Source organism: Triturus cristatus, chromosome 7 (assembly GCF_964204655.1).
Source record: "Triturus cristatus chromosome 7, aTriCri1.1, whole genome shotgun sequence".
Lineage (NCBI taxonomy): Eukaryota > Metazoa > Chordata > Amphibia > Caudata > Salamandridae > Triturus > Triturus cristatus.
In genome coordinates this window covers 1,008,640,003-1,008,663,995 of record NC_140590.1, presented here as the reverse complement: position 1 = coordinate 1,008,663,995, position 23,993 = coordinate 1,008,640,003, and the positions used below count along the sequence as shown (strand labels likewise).

Here is a 23,993-nt window from a genome sequence, read left to right as displayed (position 1 = left end):
GGGCTCGAGAGAGCTCTTGGACGCGGGCCTGCTGAGAACTGCAGGGTGACAGCCCGGCCTCTCAGGAGCCCGAGAGAGCTCTTGGACGTGGGCCTGCCGAGGACTCGGGGGTGAGACAGGCGGGGCCTCAGGGGCCCTGAGAGAGCTCTTGGCGCGGGCCTGCCCAGGACTGCAGGGTTAGACAGCCCGGGACCTCAAGTGCTGAGAGAGCTCTTGGACGCGGGCCTGCCGAGTAGGGTGAGACAGCCAGGACCTCAGGGGCTGAGAGAGCTCTTGGTCGATGGCCTGCCGAGGGCTCGAGGGTGAGACAGCGCTGGACCTCAGGGGCCTCCCTCTTAGAGCTCTTGGAAGCGGCCCTGCCGAGGACTGAATGGTGAGACTGGAGCGCAGCGGCCCTGAGGGAGCTCTTGGACTCGGGCCTGCGAGGACTGGGTTCAAACTCCCCTTAGTCGCATGCTGCATGCACAAAAGCAAAAGCACCTGGTCTGTGGCCAGAAGGTGCTTCCCTCATCTGCTAAAACTACCAAGTTCAAGATCCGGCTAAGTGGAACGTTTTGGGATTTCCGAGTTGGTCATTTAAAGTGTATAACAGATTCAACAATGTGTTAAGTGCCAAGTTACACAACTCTGCTCAAAGGGAAACCTCAGTTGACCTAGACAGAATGTATCTATTCTAAAGAGAACACTATACATCAATGCAAAGGTTGAAATGGCACTGAATATCATTACATTGTAGCCAGAGTGTGCTACAAAGAATGAAATAGGCCCCCTGACTGATGCCTGCATTATGAAATACAGCAATATTCAGGGTTTAGGGGGCCCCTCAGGCTTCTGGTCCCCGGTGCACTGCAGCCACTGAACCATTGGAGGCTATGCCCTTGACTGCAGTAGGTGCTACGGGCGAGCAATTAAAGAAGAAAAAGAAAACGTAAGAGAGCTCAACTATCCACTCTCTATGGGAGATTATAATTAAGAAACATAGGAGACCTAAAAGAAGCATCAACCAGCTTTATACTTCCTACTTAACACCCGATGCACACCAAGTAAATTAAATCTGGGCTCCGCTAACTCGCTGAATAGTACAATCCGGGTCAGATTTTCAGGCTATCTGCATTAAATATGCATGAGGAAAATGTTTCAATATTTATCCACAGGTTATGCCCTGTTTGGTTGTCCACAAATATAGGCCATTCCACTGACCCCTTTAAATCAGTTCCACCCCAGATAATTCAGTCCTAACACTGAGACGTCTCCATCCACACAATACCCCATTCCAGTCACCACAGCCCGCCACCTCCATACTGACACCCTAAGCTTGGCAATGTCCTTGTTTGGCATTATTTATTAATCCTGTGGCACTCTGGTGTTATTCTTGGAAGATATGAGCATAACTGCCTTCAAACGTCCTATCAGAGGGAGGGAAGATCGCTCTGAAGGGTGTTTAGACAGAATATCAGAAACAGAAATATCGTGGTTCAAAATATCATGACAAAAATATTGTGAAGTTTCTATAGGTAAGCAAAGTTTTTCTATATATTACTCCACTTATATGTACCTTACCAAGATATATATATCTCCACGGTACATGGGTGTGGAGTTCGTTAAGTATAGATTTACTATTCTTATTTGCAGTTACCTTCTCGATATTTTGGTCCTCGATATATTTGACACGATCTTATGTCCACGTGATATTTCTGTTTCCGATACTCCGTCAGTGATCCCTCTGAAGGGATGTGTTGCCATGATACGAGATCGCTTTGCTTCATGACATAAATGTGCTCCATATTGACATGTGCCACGTTGAAGATACCACACCACTTTAGTAGCATGTAGGCATGGGGATAGGGGCCTTGGACTCTTTTAGCAAATCTATACTAAGTGAGCATGTACAAAATAGCAAATATCTTTCTCTTCTGGCAAGATTTAATGGTTGGCTGTATGCTTATGGCGGCCATGAAGAACAGGACCATAATGATGGGCCAAGAACCTGGGCATAAAAATTGACAACAACTTATCAATGGAAGAGCAGGTAAAATCGGTGGCAGGCACCGTCTTTGGAACCATGCGAATGCTCAGAAGGATCTTTCCGTGGATTCCGTTCATGGCCAGACAGACCCTTATCCAGTCGCTCCTGGTTAGCCGACTGGATTATGGCAACTCACTGCTGGTCGGGATGAGGGAGGATCTGGCCGCTAAATTACAGGTGGTCCAAAACACAGCAGCCCGTCTTGTCCTTAACAAGCCGGCATGGACCCCCTCGTTACCCCTCCTGCGCCAATTGCATTGGCTCTCCATTAAAAAAGGTCCATTTTTAAACTGCTATGTCTGGTTTTTAAATCCCTTCATGGGATGGGTCCAGCCTACCTGATGAAGAAGCTCGATCGGGATCAACCCACACGACTGCTGAGATCCAGTAGCCGTAACCTGCTCTGTGTACGGAGAATGAGGAAGGCTAGGAAGGGTGGACGGGTATTTTCGTACTTAGCCCCCACTCATTGGAACACCTTGCAGGATGAGATCCGCAACTGTACCAATTTCCGCCATTTTAAAAAGCTGCTTAAGACCTGGCTATTCTAATGTTTCCTCCGCAACAGTGTGCTCCTCTCTCAGGCGCCGAGAGATCCCCCTGGGGATGATTCGATGTTTAATACAAGTGAGTAATAATAATAATGTGGTGGTGATGAAATGTTTGGTAATCGGGTTTCCACATATTTTTTGCTGCCAGGAGAGATTTAAGATGGAGCGACGGCAGTCCTCTTCCAACTGACACTCCAGGCTATACTCCAGGCCACGGAACAGCAGTTGTCCAAGGCCACACAATGGTTAAACACGCCAACACATGGACTGACGTGACACCACAGGAGAGTGCTGCTGTAAACCATCAAAATATTAGAGAGACAACCATACCACTCACTCTGATTGTCTGGAATGAAGCAAGGTTGTATTGCAATTAGTGTTTTTTATAGCGCTTTGCTACATATGTGATTTCCAAGCACTTCAAGTTGGCATTCCTACACTCTGGTTGGTAATCCTCCCTAGCAGGATAGAAAATATGAGATGTGAAGGAGGGTGCTTGTCTGGTGCATGCCTGCAGGACACAACTTTTAGAGGGAGGGGTTAAATATTTGAGTTATCTTATCTACCATAGTGGCTCTACTCTGGGTGAAATGCTCCCATCTAGGAGCCACTATTTAAAATGTGGTTTTGTAATCAAATATTTTTTACAGCTAGCAGTAAAAACACCAAGAGTGTTATGGCTGCCCGATGTGATATATAAATGCAGATACATACATATAGCTCAACACCGGTAATGAAACCACCATGCTTTTCCCAGGAGCATAAGGATCAAGGGCCTGATTTAGAGTAAGGCGGACAGGTTCTGTGCCATGAGTGCGATGGATAGCCTGTTCGATGAATTACAAGCGCCGGAGGATTTAGTGCACTTGTACTAGAGTGGAAGGGATATCTGGATAGTTTGTGATGGAGTAAAGGCTCTGCTTAACCCTAAACTAGGTCCTAAAACTCAGGACTATGCCAGACCTTCCCACAGAAAAACATTTGGGCATAGGCCCCAAACACAACCTGTCAAACACGTTTATGGGGGTAACTTTTGTGTTTTTATACAGTGCCTAATCTTTTTTCCATTTCTAAGCACTGTAAATAGCCGCGTTTCTGTTACCACTACAACAATACCAGCCCTCCAACTGCTCCCTGCGCCAATGAACTCATTAAAAATGTCTGTGACCTGTGAGGTCTATTTATAAACACACCTCTGGCAGTAATACTCAACCGGATGCTGAGGCCGGCCAATCCGCATCAACTTTATGGCTTCCAAAAATATTATTAGGGCGTCTTGGAATGATTTCTTATTTATTTCCAGTCATTCCCTTCTTATGCACCGGTCATATTTTCCACTTCTGCACTTACACCTACTGGTGAGGACAGAGTGAGTCGTCAGCTGATGCCGGGCAGGCCCCAAAAGCCACTCTGCCCAGACAGATGTTTCTGCTCTTAGGGCCAGTGATGAATGGCGGACTAAATTATTTCTTCCATTCTGAAGCATGTGACAGTGTGATGGAGCTCGGGAGCCTTTCCAGTCTACTGAGAAAATAAAAGTGCTCTTGATGAAGAGAGATGGAAACATGGACGTCTAATATGTAACACTGCCTTGAGAAGAAACAGAGCAGCGCGCTTGGCAGAGCACCCGGCTGCAAGAGCAATAAAACACACACCAGAGGTGTTTGCTCTCAAGATTCCCATGGGCATTCCTGCTGGACTATGTACAGTATGTGTGTCGATCAAGAGAAAGTATTACTTCCCATGAGAAACCTTTAGAAGCTTTAATCCTGGGACTGTGCCAGCGTAATGTGATCAACTCTCTACCAGCACTAACCCCATTTGATCTATTGATTGATCGAATGACCAATGGGCGATCTGGTTATTGGATCGAAGTTACTGGATGACCATGAGGTGCACTTGAGGGTTACAACAACTACCATTCTTCCCACTCATCCTTCGGTTAATGCCAGGTCCATGCAGGTGGTAACCAGTCATACTGAGAATCTGGTCCATGTATGACCTTTTCCAACGTCTACAGACCTCAAGCAAGTTATAGTCCTGGGTGTAGCTACCACTGGTAGAGCAGGTGTAGTGGCACCGGAGCCCAGAGCCCCCAGGGGTCCATTGAACCTTGAAAATTCCTGTGGTTACTACCACAACAGCAGTCAAAGGGGCCATTTTCCGTGCATGCACCCCTTGGTACGCTACTGGGTATAGTGTACTGTTCTAGAAATGTTACTCCCTCACACCCTCATTTACTCCCTCACTCACTCACATCCTCACTCATTTTCTTGTTCCGAGGACCTCCTCGGGTATTTAACAGGCGATATATGAAATGGCCGCTCCATGTTTCTACTTCTCCTTAGAAGAAGACCCTTTGCCTCATTACAGCTTCCGTCTCAGTAGAACTTCCCTCCGCCCGAACTTTTTTGAAAAATCGGACTAGTTTGTCCCAGTGACTCGATCTTGCAGAAGCTTTTTTTTCTTAAGGCCCAGTATCAATATGATCTAAAGCGCAAAGCAATACGGTGGATTTAAAACTGTGGGAACATGGGAAGCAGCTGCACATTTGACGCCTTTGGCCTTTAATGTGCTCCTTTCCATAAAATGCCATCGTATCACTCTTAAAAAGAAGTGTTTATTTTGTAAAAAACCAATGTAGAGTTTAAAGGTGGGTTTACAGTAAGAATGAACTGGGAGAGCCAGAATGCGCACATATTGAGGTAGAGTGAAAGAGTGTAGACGCCTAATGCAGAGATTCAAAATCCTGTTGAACCAATGCAGCTAGAGGCAGCCTCCAAGCACTCAGAGCTAGGCCAGCACAGTGAGCTGGATAGGGCGGCGGACTGCCCCCCATAGACAGGCAAAGGCTGCGGCTGCAGTAGAGTCAGACCGGAGCGATGAGCAGTCAAGCTCTACCGATAACCTACCTTCTCGCAACTCTGCTGGAAGGAGACATTTCCTGCAATGAAAAGAGGGTTTTGTGGACTCATTTTTCTGCATCAAAAAATGTGCACACAAAATAAATTTGTAGAATAATTCTACTCCTTTAAACGGGTTTTGCATAGGTTTTGTTACCATGCAGCCTACATTAGGCTGATTCTATACCCTCAGTTTTGCACACCAAAAAATATCAGAATGAGCATTACCAAAGTTGGTCAACACTGCTGTCTTTCCAGTTAAATGGTCAAACATGACATTTTATTGGAAGCATGAGAGAGTAGGTGGGAATCTTAGGTACTAACTTGGACTGGATGCATCATACTATACTCACAATAACAATAAATCAGGATGATGACCTGTGAATCATTCCGTTGACAGATCTGCAGTGACATTCACTAGGATATGCCGATTGCCTCGGGTAATTCGGTAATTCCGCAATCACACCGGCACTTACAGCAGGACGCGAAAGCACTCAGATATATCTGGAGTAGGAAAGGATTTGGGGAAACAGATAAATTGCACGTGCTGCCTGGATCTAATTTTTCACTCAACAAGAAAGACCTTCACTGCTTTAACAGCAACAAAATAGAGATCCAGCTGCTAAGCGGCACCGAAAACAACTCCTTGACCTACTCCAAGACACATTCCCAGAACAAAATCAGGAATCCGAGCATAATATTCAGCAGAGAAACTAACCATCTCCCACAGGTTAACGCAATAATCAATGTGGGCATTTTTTAAAGTTTCCTTGCCCAACAAAATTCTACAAGTACATTATATGAATCGTTGGCACAGGCTCAAAGGATACCTGATCACGGTGCCCCTTGACAACTTTCAAACTCATCTTATCCACATCATACTCCTTAAAAAGGTCATTTACACATTAATACAAGTAAAAAACCAAGTGAGGAGGCTGGGAACCTTCCTGAAAAACACCACCATTTCAATCCCTCTTCGAAGCAGTTCCACTGACTTCTGCAGGAATTCAGGCCTAGGAACCACATTCAGGACATTCTGCATCGAAAGCCAATGGTATGCGGAGAAACAGATCTACACAGTGGGCCAGCCAAGGACCAATGCTCAGGCAGCAGTCAGATCATCCACCAACAGAAGATCAAGTGCCTAAAACACAGAACATTTCCAAGGTATCTGCGAGAGGGCAACCCAGCCATCTCCACGGAAAGCGCCTAAATCAGTCATTCACGTTTTTAATTTTAAAATGACTAAATGAAGTTGAACAGGTGATCAGCACTCAGTCTTGCTAGTCTATTATTATTTTACTCAAAAACACAGTGGCAGAAAAAAACAAACGAATCAGGGTCCACTCCTCAACACCGAATGGAGGTCCTCACCACCATTAACCCACTATTAACCTAGCAACTGTCCTCAATACTATTTGCTCCTCCCTCAAGGACACCAGCAAAAATATATAATCTGTAATCCATCTTCTAGAGGTGATCCATGTGGACCTTTCCTAATCACAGTAACCTGCACAGATTTTAGGATTTTTTCTGTGAATGTTGCACTAACACTTAGGGCCTGATTACAAGTATAGGTGCTCTTTTGTGCGCCTGATAAATAATGATACCACGGGGTACCTTATTTTTCGGGTGCGATAAATAAAACCTATTACAAGTTTTTGGGGAATAACATGCAGATTTTGGTGTTTAATGCACCAAATTCCACATGTATGGGTAATAACGTACACATTTCCCCACGCAAAATTTCTTCAGGCTTGACCTGCCGAAATCTAACAAAGCTTGTGGTATTCAGTGCATCCGATAATTACCTGATGTGTTAAATATCTTATAATAGCTAACTCCAACCTGTGCTTAAAGAAGGATTTAATAATTGGTCAGAATATTACTCATAGCCAGGCCATTTGTCGTACTTGAGTTGTTTGCATTCTCTATTTAAGTATTCTGAAAAGGTCCACAGTGGCAGTTGGCACTGTGGAAGACACTGAAATTAATTAATACAATTCAGTGCACATCATAAAGAGGCAGCCAATCCGAAAAGGGTTTTATCTAAAAAACGAATAGGAAACATTTATGTTTACGCACCAGAATATCTGATGTAACAACTTTCAGTTATATGATGATATGCGGTTGATGTGGTTAACTTTACATTGAAAATTACCACTTCAAAATGGATGCCGTTTTTTCAACTACCAATGAGACATTGCGATATGTAGTCCTACATTTATTTTGGTGAAAGTGCACTATATGTATTGTGATTTTACAAACAGTCCTTGACCCGTGACCAAGGTGCTACCAAAGGGGATGATGGACGAAGCATTTGAGCAAATCAAACACTCACCCCCAGTCAACTGATCTGGGTTTAATGCATCATCATTCTTTAGCTCACTCCACCACCCCAGTTCAGACATGGCCATATGCAAATCAGTCTGACCCTATGCCTCATGGGAACAGTCCAGCCCGAACTGCCAAGCCATGTCTTCCCTGGACTGGAAACAAGCATCCTGGGACCGGTTCAACACTCCGTCCATCATCCCCTTTGGTTTTGCTTTGTTCGCCCTAAGTTGGCAGGGTATGCCCAGACGTGGGTCCCTTGCTCACTTTGCCACTGGATTCAAGATAGCCTGGCTGATGAGGGTTATGAACCCGAAACCGGTCCCAGGATGCTTGTTTCCGGTCCAGAGAAGACATGGCATGGCAGTTCGGGCTGTACTGTTCCCTGAGGCACAGGGTCAAACTGATTTGCATATGGCCATGTCTGAACTGGGGTAGCGGAGTGAGCTAAAGAATGATGGTGGATTAAACACAGATCAGTTGACTGGGGGTGAGTGCTTGCAATGTTCAACACTCCATCCATCATCCCCTTTGGTTTTGCCGTGACCAAGGCATGTCTTCCCTGGACCGGAAACAAGCATCCTGGGACCGGTTTCGGGTTCATAACCCTCATCAGCCAGGCTATCTTGAATCCAGTGGCAAAGTGAGCAAGGGACCCACGTGTTCAACACTCCGTCCATCATCCCCTTTGGTTTTGCTTTGTTCACCCTAAGTTGGCAGGGTATGCCCAAACATGGGTCCCTTGCTCACTTTGCCACTGGATTCAAGATAGCCTGGCTGATGAGGGTTATGAACCCGAAACCGGTCCCAGTATGCTTGTTTCCGGTCCAGGGAAGACATGGCATGGCAGTTCGGGCTGGACTGTTCCCTGAGGCACAGGGTCAAACTGATTTGCATATGGCCATGTCTGAACTGGGGTGGCGGAGTGAGCTAAAGAATGATGATGGATTAAACCCAGATCAGTTGACTGGGGGCGAGTGCTTGTAATGTTCAACTCTCCATCCATCATCCCCTTTGGTTTTGCCGTGTCCAAGGTGCAGCAGCACTGAAACGCGTCGGGCGTTTGCTTGCCACATTTCATTTTATTTAATAAATAACTTATATATATATGTATGTATATATATATATGTATATATATATATAATTTGTAAGTGGTATGGAAATATAATGTTATAGTGCTATGAAGGGCTGGAACACTGCCACTGGCCTGGTCAATAAGAATATATCCTTAAAGTATACTGATAATGGTGCTGGTCTGAAATAAACTGACACAGAATACTGTGTCGGCATTAATTTTTGAATGAGGTGAGACAAAATAAGATCACCCTGAATATCTCCAATACATACTCATTTAGTATCAAAAATGAGTAAAAGTAACATTTAACCTTTGATTTCAACTCGTTAATTATTATTTAAAATGAAACATTGTAAAAATATAAACTACATGTTCCACAATGCACCTCTTGATTTGAAACAGGAAATGAGGTAAACACTGGTGTTTAAATATGTGACACGTTCATGAGGGGCGGGACCGTGATCAAGATCTGAGGGAAGATCGAAACACGTTGGTTTTTGTTTCCTACTATGGCTGAAATGACGAAATAAACATTGATTCAAGCTTTGAAATTGACTTGCCGGAGTGCGACCTATTTTCTTTCGTTGGAGAGAGCTGGAGCAATATTTGGGCGGTTTTGGTTCAACCGCAAGGTACCGCACAGCTGCAAAGAGCGCCACAAGCAGCGAAGAGAGCCAAGGAGGTTAAAGGATTACGCAAGCTGCTCTGGGCGACGCCGATGTAAAACGTTTCAAAATAACACATAACACAGCGGAAAAAGTAAAGCGGTGCCGACTGCTCGACAGAGTGAACCGCTTTGAAACCGGAGGGTAGCTGAGACGGATTCCTCTCTGCGGAGCAGGTAAGCGCCGATGACCTTTAGCTGTGTGTGTTGAATGTCTTTCGTTTTGCTGAGAATAGAAATTATTTTCAAAAGCACATAGGTCAGCGCGTGACAAAACATTAAGTATCAGATGAAAGCATCCCACTGGAAAAGGATTTGACGGCAGATCAGGGGAGTGAAATTGATACACAGTTAATGGTGAAGTCACACCGGCAAATAAAGTTAAATCATCAAAGACACTGCACATTTCAAGTATAGCAACGTTTTCAGCCATTGGGAAAACAACATGGAATCGCGAGAGGCCAAAAGATTAGAGTTATTGCAAACAACTGAATTTTTTGAAACGCAGGTAACAGAGGAAAGTGACCCGAAGTCACAAAAGAAATCAGATGTGAAAACTAAATTAAAAACATGGGAAAAAATATCAAAAAAAGAAATAAATAAATGGTGGGAGATTACCACCCTAAAAAAGTACATAGAAGTACAAAGAGTACCACGAGGACTTAGGATCCACCTAATGCCCAGCCATCAAGATTCAAATAATGATCTTTTACAGGAGTGGGGAGAGTACATTTTAAATTCTTCATTAGGCTTAATGAAAATACTCATAAAACACATCGAAATTGCATTACTGAAAATTAAAAACCAACTAGTGGAAATTGAAAAGGAATTGTCCACAATAGATTTATCTCCAGAAATGAAAAAACTAAAAATGGAAATAGAAAAACAAATCGAAATCCATGAAGAGTCAGTACAAACACGCAAACGGATTAAATTTCAACGAGATAAAGACGATTATAATGAAGGACGCATTTTCACGTATGCACGAAAATTTGATGCATTAAAACAATATGATTATATGAGTCAAGCAGGGAGCACCTCTGATAGCCTTTCCTCCATCACGTCTACGGATCTAAGCGAAGGAGAAAATCAACAAAGCATAGACAAAAGTAAGCAGTCTTTTTTAGGAGATATGAGACGAGTTTTACAACAGCGTCAGTGGGAACAAACAAGAGGCTTCCAGCCGCAAAATCAAAGAGGCCATGGGAGAGGAAAAGGAAAACCACGTACAAACAGGCAAGAAGAGGAAGGAGGGGCATCAGGCGGAGAAAAAGTAGGAGCAATGACCCGAAGCATGAGAGTGAAGAAAACATTTTAGAAGACAGTCAGGAATTAACGATCATAAATTTGTCTAGCAGACCTATAACCGACTCGGAAAGCTCTTTGCTAAAACGTGGCTTGAATTTCTGCCCTAGCACACACATGGATATGGCACAAACATGCATAGACTTATATAAATATATAAGAAAAATAAAATTGGCAAAACTCTTTAAGGAAAAAGAGATAGAGACGACTCGCAAACAACAAAACATTGGGAAAGAGACACCAATTTCTATGCTATCAGCACAAGACTCAGAAAGTCTATTAACCTTAATAAATCTTGATGCAAGAACAGAATCTGAACATGTAGAACTTGAGACAGCATGCAAGCAACTGGGAGCTGGCTTAAGCCAAAAGAAACCGCAATCATATTTTTACCCACATATGCCACCTGGTAATAAAATTGATACCTTCCACGAAGCGATCATAGAAGACATTTACAATTTAAAAAAACAAAAGTACATGGATAATTTGAAAACAGATGAACGAGCGGCTTTGATAGCCCTCAGCCAGGATGACAAGATCGAAATCAAAATGGCCGATAAAGGCGCCAATATCATCATTTGGGACAAACAAGACTATGAAAAAATGGCATATGAACAATTAAATGACATAGTCTATTATGAAAAATTGAAATCCAACCCCACGGCAAAGATGAAATCAGTATTGGATAATGAATTAAAAAACTGGTTAGACAAAGGATTAATAGATCATGACGAATGGAAATACCTGACAGTGGAACATCCTGTAACTGCAACTATGTACTTTCTGCCCAAAGTACACAAGAATCGAACTAGACCACCAGGGCGTCCAATTGTCTCCGCAAAAGGATCCTTATTTGAACCAATGGCGAATTATATTGATCATTTTTTGTTACCTTTTGTTTCAAATTTAAGTTCTTACATTAAAGACACTACAGATATGCTTAGACATCTCAATGGTACCCCTTGGCATCCCACCTACAAATTGATAACGATGGACGTCGTATCGTTATACACCAATATTGACCATGAAATTGGAATCACTGCATGCAAATTTTTCTTAAATGAGAGAAACATTCACTACACACAGCATAACAACATGCTGGAAGAGATGATGAGAATGTGTTTAACACAAAATGTGTTCCTCTTTGGAGAAAACATCTTTAAACAGACCAAAGGTACAGCAATGGGGTTTTCCTTCAGCCCAAGTTTTGCCTGCCTCACGATGGGATGGTGGGAACAAAAATGGGCATGGCGATCAGACAATGATATTTTTTTTAACAAAACAATTTTATGGTTGCGTTTTATTGATGACCTTTTGATTATTTGGGATGGGTCTGAGAGTGAGTTTAAACAATATTTTGAAATCCTAAATAAAACTCCTGCCAATTTTAAATTCACCTATGAACTGAGTGAAACAAGAGTGACGTTTCTTGACACAGAAATTTACATTGAAGCTAACGAAATTCACACAACATTGCACAGAAAATTAACAGCTACAAATGCAACCTTGCATGCGAGTAGTTTCCATCAGCAATGCTTATTTCAGAATATCCCTTATGGGGAATTTTTGCGGATCCGGAGGATATGCTCAACACAAATGGAATGGTCCAAACAGAGTGCAACAACTTTCAGGAGATTTGAAAAAAGGGGTTACCCAAAATCACAAATAAAGAATGGTTGGAAAAGAGCAAAGGAAAAAGACAGAAAGGAATTGCTAAAAAGAAATCCAGGAAAAGAAATCCAAGAAAATGCAATTGAACCAATAAGATTCATAACCACCTATTCGAAAGAATCATATCAGATCAGACAAATTTTAAAAAGAAATTGGAAAATCCTGAAACTGGACACGACAGTGGGATCTATTATGGGCAATGCACCCAACATTACATATCGACGGGCAGCAAATCTAAAAGATCGGATCACACAAAGTCATTTCCATAAAGAAAAAAGGAAATCATGGTTACAAAGTAAAGGCTTCAAAAAATGCCATAACTGCAAAGTATGTCAAATTGCGAGAAACACTCAGGAAATCAAATTGGCAGATGGGAAAATGTGCATGATACAAGATCTAATTACATGCAAAAGCCAATACGTCGTGTACGTAATAGAGTGCCCATGTCAACTAAAATACGTAGGAAGCACGAAATGTGAACTTAAAAAACGCATTTTAGAACACGTAAGGGCAACTATCCACAAAGATAGGATGAATGCAGTTGCAAAACACATGGAATTGAATCATAACAGCAACTGGAAAAATCTAACATTCTATGGCATTGACATGGTTAAAAAACACGAACGAGGCGGTGATAGAGAGAAAAAACTGAGACAAAAGGAATCAAGATATATATTGAATTTACGCTCTTTAACACCGCATGGATTGAACCAAAGTGAAGAACTTTATACACATCTGTAGTGTACAAAAAGAAAATGGAGTAGTGAAACAGCAATACAAAGACAAGACTAAAAACTTTTGATTTGAAATGATGACTTTTTCTTTTGAGCCTTTCTTGTATATAAAGTAAACTGAATCAATAACAAATTTATAATTTGCCATAGGGCAATTATTTGAGATTATAACTTTTTGATGGGGTAAATTTGTATGGGAGATCAAAAGCCACCAGAGGCATTAATTTTTGAATGAGGTGAGACAAAATAAGATCACCCTGAATATCTCCAATACATACTCATTTAGTATCAAAAATGAGTAAAAGTAACATTTAACCTTTGATTTCAACTCGTTAATTATTATTTAAAATGAAACATTGTAAAAATATAAACTACATGTTCCACAATGCACCTCTTGATTTGAAACAGGAAATGAGGTAAACACTGGTGTTTAAATATGTGACACGTTCATGAGGGGCGGGACCGTGATCAAGATCTGAGGGAAGATCGAAACGCGTTGGTTTTTGTTTCCTACTATGGCTGAAATGACGAAATAAACATTGATTCAAGCTTTGAAATTGACTTGCCGGAGTGCGACCTATTTTCTTTCGTTGGAGAGAGCTGGAGCAATATATATATATATATATATATATATATATATATATATATATATATATATATATATATATATGTTCCACAGGTGAATGGGAGCACCCGTTGCCTCCAGAACGAAGGGCGCGTCGACGAAAGACCTCCCAAACACGGTCACAATATTCAGCCAAACTTCTCCAAGAAAAGCAGTCGACGCCGTGTCTGTGCAAAAAATGAGTTTAATGTCAGCTGAAAATGCTAGACGCGTTTCGCCTGACCTGCAGGCTTGTTCACTAGCAAGTTAATAAAGTTTTTCGTGACTATTTAACAGTGTGCATGTGATCAAGTCACATGGTGAAACTACTACAATAGAACTGGACAACAGACTCGTAGTTGATAAAGTGCGACCATACAAAAAGGAAAATTCCGAGTTGTAAATGACCATGGTACATTAAAGCTGTTACATAGTGAAAACAACATCAATGTCCTTTACATATTTTAAAATTCAACATATGCGCTAACACTCCCAATGAGTTATTCACAGAAAGTGGTTAAACTAAACACTTAAGTGGTGCCGTTAACCATCGAATGATCAAGTGATCCGATAATGAAATATCTATAAACTTAAGATATGGTAGTGTACATTTATAAACATTTATAAACACACAAATACGGAGTGCCGCCCAAGTGGGCAAAGCACAGAAGAATTGGTGCACATCGGTCTGTATATAATACTCATCGTCCAAAGTCAGTGACTAAATCAAAACAAAATTAAAATTATAAGATTAAAAACCATAAAGAGCGGGAGGGGCCTACAGATGTGTGTGTAAGTCTTCCTCCATGTTGAGGCCATTCGGGGTTTTGGTATTTAATCTTATAATGTAGCATGACTCTAGTTTGCGTAATTTCTTTTCACGATTCCCACCCCGACTACTCATTGGGATGGCATCTATGACAAAATAGGACAAGCCTTCAGTGTGTCTATTGTGATACTTGACAAAGTGACGAGCCACGGGGTAGGTTTTATCCCCATTTTTAATGGCCCGTAAATGCTGAAGCACTCTTTTATGGACAGGCAAGATGGTAGAGCCTATGTACTTTAAGCCACATGGGCATTGGAGCACATAAATTGCATACTCCGTCTTGCATGAATACTGGCCCTTGATTTGCTGTATCGTTTTATGGGAAAAACCTGCTGGATAGCAGGTGGTATTTTTCCCAAATGCACACGCCTTACATTTGAGGCATTTGATGAACCCATCCCTTCTGCTCAACCATAGGCCAGACGGTTTCTTTTGAGTGTTGCTTGGGAGCATGTTTTTGACAAGCGCTTGTTGTAGAGATCTTGCTTTTCTAAAAGTGAATTGGGGCCTCCTTTGAACAATTTTTCCCAGCACCGGATCACTGGGAAAAATTGTTCAAAGGAGGCCCCAATTCACTTTTAGAAAAGCAAGATCTCTACAACAAGCGCTTGTCAAAAACATGCTCCCAAGCAACACTCAAAAGAAACCGTCTGGCCTATGGTTGAGCAGAAGGGATGGGTTCATCCAATGCCTCAAATGTAAGGCGTGTGCATTTGGGAAAAATACCACCTGCTATCCAGCAGGTTTTTCCCATAAAACGATACAGCAAATCAAGGGCCAGTATTCATGCAAGACGGAGTATGCCATTTATGTGCTCCAGTGCCCATGTGGCTTAAAGTACATAGGCTCTACCATCTTGCCTGTCCATAAAAGAGTGCTTCAGCATTTACGGGCCATTAAAAATGGGGATAAAACCTACCCCGTGGCTCGTCACTTTGACAAGTATCACAATAGACACACTGAAGGCTTGTCCTATTTTGTCATAGATGCCATCCCAATGAGTAGTCGGGGTGGGAATCGTGAAAAGAAATTACGCAAACTAGAGTCATGCTACATTATAAGATTAAATACCAAAACCCCGAATGGCCTCAACATGGAGGAAGACTTACACACACATCTGTAGGCCCCTCCCGCTCTTTATGGTTTTTAATCTTATAATTTTAATTTTGTTTTGATTTAGTCACTGACTTTGGACGATGAGTATTATATACAGACCGATGTGCACCAATTCTTCTGTGCTTTGCCCACTTGGGCGGCACTCCGTGTTTGTGTGTTTATAAATGTTTATAAATGTACACTACCATATCTTAAGTTTATAGATATTTCATTATCGGATCACTTGATCATTCGATGGTTAACGGCACCACTTAAGTGTTTAGTTTAACCACTTTCTGTGAATAACTCATTGGGAGTGTTAGCGCATATGTTGAATTTTAAAATATGTAAAGGACATTGATGTTGTTTTCACTATGTAACAGCTTTAATGTACCATGGTCATTTACAACTCGGAATTTTCCTTTTTGTATGGTCGCACTTTATCAACTACGAGTCTGTTGTCCAGTTCTATTGTAGTAGTTTCACCATGTGACTTGATCACATGCACACTGTTAAATAGTCACGAAAAACTTTATTAACTTGCTAGTGAACAAGCCTGCAGGTCAGGCGAAACGCGTCTAGCATTTTCAGCTGACATTAAACTCATTTTTTGCACAGACACGGCGTCGACTGCTTTTCTTGGAGAAGTTTGGCTGAATATATATATATATATATATATATATATATATATATATGTATATATATATGTATATATAATTTGTAAGTGGTATGGAAATATAATGTTATGGTGCTATGAAGGGCTGGAACACTGCCACTGGCCTGGTCAATAAGAATATATCCTTAAAGTATACTGATAATGGTGCTGGTCTGAAATAAACTGACACAGAATACTGTGTCGGAATTGGAATAAAAGCAATAAAAATAGACTTAGTGAAGAAAAATGCACATCCTTTTGAAAGCAGCAAGAAAGTACTACATAACTAAAATTAAATCGCTTACACTGATTGCAATTTTCTGTGTAGTAATGTAAAAAATATATATCACAGCATAGAACCTAAGCTTCAACTGCAGAAGGGGCATCTTTTCCACTAGAATCAAGACAATCAGCTTTAAAAAATCGTAGTTTACATATATATGAGAGTGCACGTGAGTCCTAAGGGAACGCAGAAGTGCAATGTGCATGTGTTCTACACGTGCATGATGTGCAAATTGTACATGTAATTTCTAAAGAGTCGTGCAAAATTGGGCGTACCCAAAACGAGTAGTCAAAATGTGATCTTAGAATTTTGCTGCCAAAAACCATCACTAAATGGCACAAAAATGCAGCAATTGAGCACAGGCTGACAATATGGCCCCTGGTGGTGACTTACTATAAATGTAAAGTGGTAAATGCCACCTCCGTGCAAATGTGCACCACTTGAACAGTTTATGCTGTCCAGCCCTTGATGTGCAAGAGACTCCAGGAAGTCATGTCACCGACTCTTCTGGAGCCCGAACATGCACAGCGGTCTTGGCAACAAGAGCAACGGAACCACTGGTGCAAAATAATGTGTAACAACCATAACTCTAACGTGCAAGCACAGTTTTCTCTTTAGCTCACTATTACAGCTCAACTTCATTTTCAAAAACAGACATTTCGGAACCTGGCGAGGTTCGGGGTGAGCAGCCCATATTCGGTGAGACATTTAGCTCGCAGGAGGTCCGCAATGTCGGAGCCTAGAAATTAGACACACGTGATCAATTTCTTGTTGAGTGAGCGCTTGAAATTCAGAGTGACTTCAAATGTCATGCCGAGTTTGCATGTAAAATATGAACGTCAAAATAGCAAGTGTGTATTGAGTGACCTCTACGCACATATGTGTGTTCCTGCCCATCAGGGGCCTGCAGCATTTCCCATCTTAGATCAGCTGTTTCTGTCAGTCAGCCACGGTCACACCTGAGAGTATTCTTTGCCCAATTGCTGCTTCTTATTTCAATGGTTTGTCCAAGATCACGTTTTTAAAGGCGCTAAATTGAACTTTAATATGTGATCCGGTCCTAAATGGCTGGATTTTGATGCTAAGTGTGAATATTGCGCTCATCTATTTAGGATTACAATCTGTAAAAGGGATCGAAGTGAAATGATAGCCCAGGCTACTCGGTAGAGGCCTGCACAAACATAGCAGCGCCCACAAAATAAAACAGGGCTTCAGCCATCTAGCTGCTGTTGCATACGCTTGAACAATGGACACTGCAGTAACACCATATACAAAGGAAAGGAACATGCATGCCACCCCCACCCCCTCCTGCTCACAAAGAAAAGGTCATTAGGATGCAGCTTCTGTTCCTGTGCCAATGACAAAAGAACTCGTGGCACTGGATGGATATCAAAGAGCGCAGGCAGCAATCCCCCACACAAGCACTTGGAGGAGTTTGATTGACTGAAATTAAGTGGTGACATCACTGAGGTATGGAGAGGAGCTGTGGTCAACTTCTACCGGCACCCTATATATTTCCCAGCAACATTCAACAGTAAAGACTATGCACTTCTCACTCTTTCACTCAACTCTAATACAAGCCTGTGTTTTATGACCTAAGGACAATATGAAAAATAGTTAAGCACCGCCTCCTTCAACGCAGGGTAGACAAGTGAATGGTCTGATCAGTGCTCAACCACCCAAATGGCTGCTTTCTGTGGATCTGTGATACCTGCTCAAGAAGCTACAGGTGGCCTGACAATTCACAGCATGCCACTTGCTTCTGGTGCAAAATATGGTAGGAATTAGCTGGTATTTATAATTTGCTCGGAAAGTCTCATTTAATATTTCAGAGTTTCTATTATGCTAGAGGTTGGGGCAACATGCAGAGTGCTACCTGGGTAGTTTGTTTGAGAGAGCACCCCTCTAGGAGGGGCTTTAAGGGAACTAAAACATAAGCAGCTATACAGGACCATCCTAATCAGAAACCGGTGTTGTGCTGTGTGGACATACAGAAAATAGGGCGGGTAATCTAAGAAGGCCTATTAATCTACATGACATGTGCAAGGCAGAGATGCTGTCAAATAAGTAAAATGATGCCAAATGGGCAAGAATGGGAGTTGGTGAGCATTAGCCATGGACCTTTCCAATGGCAGGGATACTGCCAACTACTGTACAAATACCCCTCGTAAGAGAGGAGCAAAATGGGAGAACAACCAAGGTTGCAACATGGGCAGAAACAACGCAATCTGTAAGAGGTCCAGATTTCACAGACTCATGATGGGCAGATGGGGGCACAATGTGAGGAGGGGTTCACACCCAAAGACCTTCTCATGCTTTCAAAGGCCCTTAGAGGCAGACAGGCATGGGGGTCAGCCTCGGTTGGATCATGGCTCAGACCATAGCCAGACTAGCACTGTGCACATGCGAGGGCGAGAGACGAAGGGCTTGGAAGGTTGCTGCCCTGACACTCACTCCAGGTTACCCTTCTGACTTCACAACTCCAAGTGAGACTCATTTTCTTTCTTAGCGCACACATGTCCTTGCTCCTTCTAGGTCTATATGACTAGGCATCCTCCTGCCCTTCTAGAATTTCTTCTGAGACAATGAACTGTTAGAAGGGAATAAGATTTCAGGGCAAAAAGAGGCAATATTGAGAAAAGAGCAGAAACAATGGAAGCAGGGTAAATCTGTGACCGCAAGATTAGAAGCAACACACTCCAAATGTACATACGGCCACATGGTCCACAGCGGTACACATGCCTGTTCTCTCAGTGGGTTATCAGGACCTACCGAAGACCTGCACTGAAGTTGAGTTTGGGAGATCAGAGGTTACTTATAGTGGAGCCTGGTTAGAGGGGAAGGTGGTGGGTGAACCAGCAACAGAGAAAGGGGAAGGCCACGCCTGAGGAAATAAACAATACACACATGGATTAAAAGAGCAGACTAGTCAAGATGCAGACCCTAAAAAGGGGCTTTTAGCAGATTTTACAACAGAACTAAATTAGCCAGAGCTGAGGAAAAGTCTAATCCAAGTTTTTCAAATGGCCTTGAGGTCAGCAGAAGTACAAACGCATGTTCTCTCAGTTCCTTGCCAGCATCTGAAGAAGGCCTGCACTGGAAGAGAGTATGGGAGAGAAGGACTGTAAGGAGACTGGAGAGGTGGCAACAATGGGACTGGGGGGACTAAAGGTGGAGAAGGAACCAACAACAGAGATGAGGAAGTGATACCCCTACGGTAGAGAGCAATACACACATAGAAATGTATTCATTCTCAAAGCCAATAGTTATTGCTTTTTTAAACATACAATGGCAAAGCTAATCGCTCCGGCTATTTGTTAGAAAAAGTGTTTGGCTAATTTATGGGTGATTGTGTGAGGGGCTCCTGGTTGCCCTAGAAAGAAAATATAATGAAGCAACCTTGGGCTCCAACAGAGAAGAAGCTGGGCGTAGGCTGCCCTTGTCGAACAGACTGCATCAGGAGAACTAATATAGATCCTCGAAGAACAATGCCAGGAGCTTTATCTTTTGACTCTTGTTTTATGTTTAAAGTGGTCAATTTAAAAGGTCTAAAGAGCAATATATTGCATCGTAGATACTTTTGAAATGTGGCCAATATTTTTTGTGCATCTATATTAAAACCTGGCTGTGTGCATTTCTTTACTTTGGGAAGAAAAAAGCTGTAATTCCAGCAAGACGTTATATCTTGGCAGTAAAGTAACACAACTGAACGTGTAAGGATGAGACGTGAATAGCCTTAGCCTGTCTTGAAGACAAACATTGGCACTTAATAAATTAAAAAGCCATAAAAAAGGCATTTAAAAGTCATTAAAAAGTCGTTATGTCAGTAGACAGAACACAAACTGACTTTAAATGGCAGGCTCCCCATGATTTGCAGTCAATCCAAACAATTTCAACCGTATTATTGGTCCCACAAGCCATCATCAGTGCAACCACTGTATTTACATTTACACTCCCGAACTAAAATATGTTGCGGCACCAGTATTGTCAGGAATATTCAGTACTCACAAAACGAAGAATGACGAGGTGGTGGTGGTGGTGGTTTGAGCATCCAACAGATGAGAGTACTTAGCAACCAGACACTAGTTGTGTTTTTGGGCTAGAGACAACTTTGGCTGTCTCACCACCATTTTCCCGAACAATTCAGGATAAAAAAAATGGTCTGGTCAGTCCTGATCAGCCATTGATCTGTTCAAGTGCCATTCGTGTGTGGTTTCCACCCACCACAGCATGGGGCAATTGGTCAGCCCACTTCACCCATTGGCCATCTTGCTATGTGAGTGACAGGATTGTAACCTTATCTCATGTGTCCCGCCGCGTGAAAAAGAGTGCTCTTCAGTAACAGGGCAGGTGTGCCTCGGCTCCTGCACCACTCCTTTATTTTTGTGTTTGTCGATTTCGTATATTACGTATCTTTGCAAAAAATATATTTTTGGCTTGCCAAGGCCTGACCTTTTTCCAATGCTTGTTGTAGATTTGTTTTAAGTTCCTTTCAGGGCGCTTCTTACAGGTGTATTTTATGCTTGCAATAAAGACACATTATTCCGAGTTCTTGAAAAAATTGAGACTGTCTGATCATCTGAACTAGGAGTGAAGTTTGAGTGTGACTCGTTGTTCTGCAATGACTCCACACGTCAGTCCCAGACCACATGGTACAGCAGAAGGAGACAAGACCGGCAAGCTGCTCCCCTTCTCAGTGCTTGGAGACCCGCCTGCCTGTGAGCAGCGCCTTCTACTCACTGAGTGTTGTGAAAGATTCCACTATCCGTGAAGCGCAGCCTTGTGTGCGCGTGGCTGACAGAAATGGAAAGTACAGCACACGGTGGAATGAAAGAGTATGATTGCGGTAATTCCCCAGAGGAAGCCTGCCGCTAGCGATGACGTCATACTTCAGTGACTTCGTGCACGGCTGTTTGCACAACATACCAATGACCTGAACGGGGAATAACAGCAAACACCGCTGTGACCCAGCTGGCAGCTGAGTGAAGTGGTGGCGCCAAGTCATATATAACATAACGCAGGGGTGAGTGCGGCGTCAGTAGGAAGGCCTGCGTCATGCAGAACAACAACACAACAGGTATTTACTGACTGGAGGGAGGAGCAGCTGGGGGTGGAAGGGCAGGCATGCTGTATCTGAGAGCTGTGGTATCATTTCCGTACTCTAAAGAGAAGTTGCATAAAACAGCTTTAAGACTTGAACAACACGAATACAGTCTTGTGTGTATTACCAGATGTTACTGTTGTGTGACTACCACTGTTCATAGATGATGTTACTATTCAGCTCAGCTGTACTCAATCCATCATTCTCAGAAGGATGAAATGCAGAGCCATTCCCACCGGGACTTAATCACGAAACCCGTTAGCGGTGCCAAGGTTGCCAGATGATTCGATGTCAGTAGAGACTGTGTTTACGCACGGGTCGGAATTACAAGCTTGGAGGCATTTACGCATCTGATAATCAGTGTTAAATTTCAGCAGGTCAAACCGGCCAGAATTTAACAGGGAAAAGCGTGGTATTTACCATACAGGTGGCGTTTGGTGCGTAAACACCGAAACCCATGTTAATCCCCATGAACTCCTAACAGGTGTTATTTATTGCACCCATATCCCGTGGTGTCCGTATTCATCAGTGGTGATAGAGAACGCCCTAGCTCGCGCTCAAGCCCTATGTTACAAACCTATGTATGCAGCGGATACATCAACCCACTATGCTGCCTCGCTGCCTTCAAGTGACTGCCCAGAGCAGCTGCTGCTATTGTGTTTGCTCCTCATAAGTCATTAATATTCATTACTTCGCCATTGCTGTCTGAAGCCACCTGCCACCACCAGCGCCTCAGCAGTCAGTGCGCGACCGGCCAGACTACCACACACAGTCTCATCCAAATAGAGTAGCCACGCGCACCGTCACTTGCACTACGGGGACCGGCTCACCCTGGGTCCGTGCGAGGCTGAGTGACATAGTGACGCCTCCCGAGCAATTCCAAAAGGTTGTAGCCCCGTCTTTGAGAACACTCCCTGTCTCCGTCTTCAAGAACGCACCAGACCACGCGCTTCCTGCCTCAGTACATTATCAACACCTGGACACATGTGCCAGTGCCCGCCCGACACTGCTGCACCAGCTCTCAAACGCACGCGCCAGCGTGTGCCATGTGATTCATGTATCCCATTGCATACATCAAAAGCCATGCAGAAGACGTGGTTTTGCAGAATCCTGAACCCAAAACCACGCCGCGGTCTAACATTCCTGCTCAATCCACATTTTAACATAACGAACTTCACGTATTAAAAGAGCAAGCCGTCTCGGTTCTATCACAAAGGGCACGCAGGGATTGTATTACATTTTAGAAGTAAGAAGGAGAAACGTTGACAGGACAGTGTGCAGGGTGGACTGGGGATAAAGTAAGGCACAGAGATGGATGAATGGATGGATGGGCGACTCTGTAGGGTGAGGTGGTGGGAGGGATGGAAGGCTCAGTGTGGTGGGTGATAGATGGCATTGGTGGCTATGGTTAATGGATGTGTGGGTGGGTGACTTGGCGCTGTGGATGGATGGATCAGGTATGTGGCTGTATTAATGGGTCGATGACAGGGTGGATAGATAGCTAGATAGATACCTAAAAGGTGTATGCACCTATAACTAAATAGAGCATGTGTACACTTCCAGAAGAAAGGAACTAGTCGTTTCATCCCATCACAACTTACCCTGGAGATGGTCAGAGGAGTGCTGAAATCCTTGCCACCCACCAGTCTAAAGCCCCAAGGCGAGGGGCCGTTTATAGTGACCGTCTGCGCCATGGCTGTTTGTAAAGTTTGCTGCTTATCCCGCGGAGCTGCTATTGCGAACAGCGTGTGACAAGCGACTCCTGGCCGGGGCTGGAGCTCCGCGCGGCTGCCCTGCTCCTGCCGAGGTGAGGTTTATCACTGGACTGGACGCAGCCTCCCTCGTCTTGTTACAGGAAACCACAGGCGGCACGGGTGACGAGAGGAGCGAGCGCCCCCTAGCGTGCAATGCCCGCAACACCACAGCCATCTTCATAACGTAAACCAGGCAACTCGAGAGCTTTGTATTAAGTGACAAACCACTCTTGAAACACGAGTTTGTTCAGGACTCTGAAAAGTCCCAAAACGCAACCCTGTCATCAAATGCAACGAATAACTCCTTCACATTTCCTGCCAAAATGATTTAAGTTTCCCTGGCATTTTTTCCACTGTAACGATCATACCGTACCCTTGAATTTGGCACATCATTCGTCCCATGGCGGGG

The 23,993-nt window shown here is 43.2% G+C and overlaps 1 protein-coding gene across 1 annotated transcript in view; it reads right to left on the bottom strand.

Moving 5' to 3' along the window:
• PDLIM4 (PDZ and LIM domain 4) overlaps positions 1-23,663 on the bottom strand; it is a 598,403-nt gene extending 574,740 nt beyond the window's left edge. Inside the window, exon 1 of the mRNA XM_085618051.1 lies at positions 23,432-23,663. Within this exon, the coding sequence (XP_085474177.1) occupies positions 23,432-23,524 (93 nt within the window). The 5' untranslated portion in view covers positions 23,525-23,663. The remainder of the gene's footprint in view (positions 1-23,431) is intronic.
• Positions 23,664-23,993: the final 330 nt, after the last annotated feature.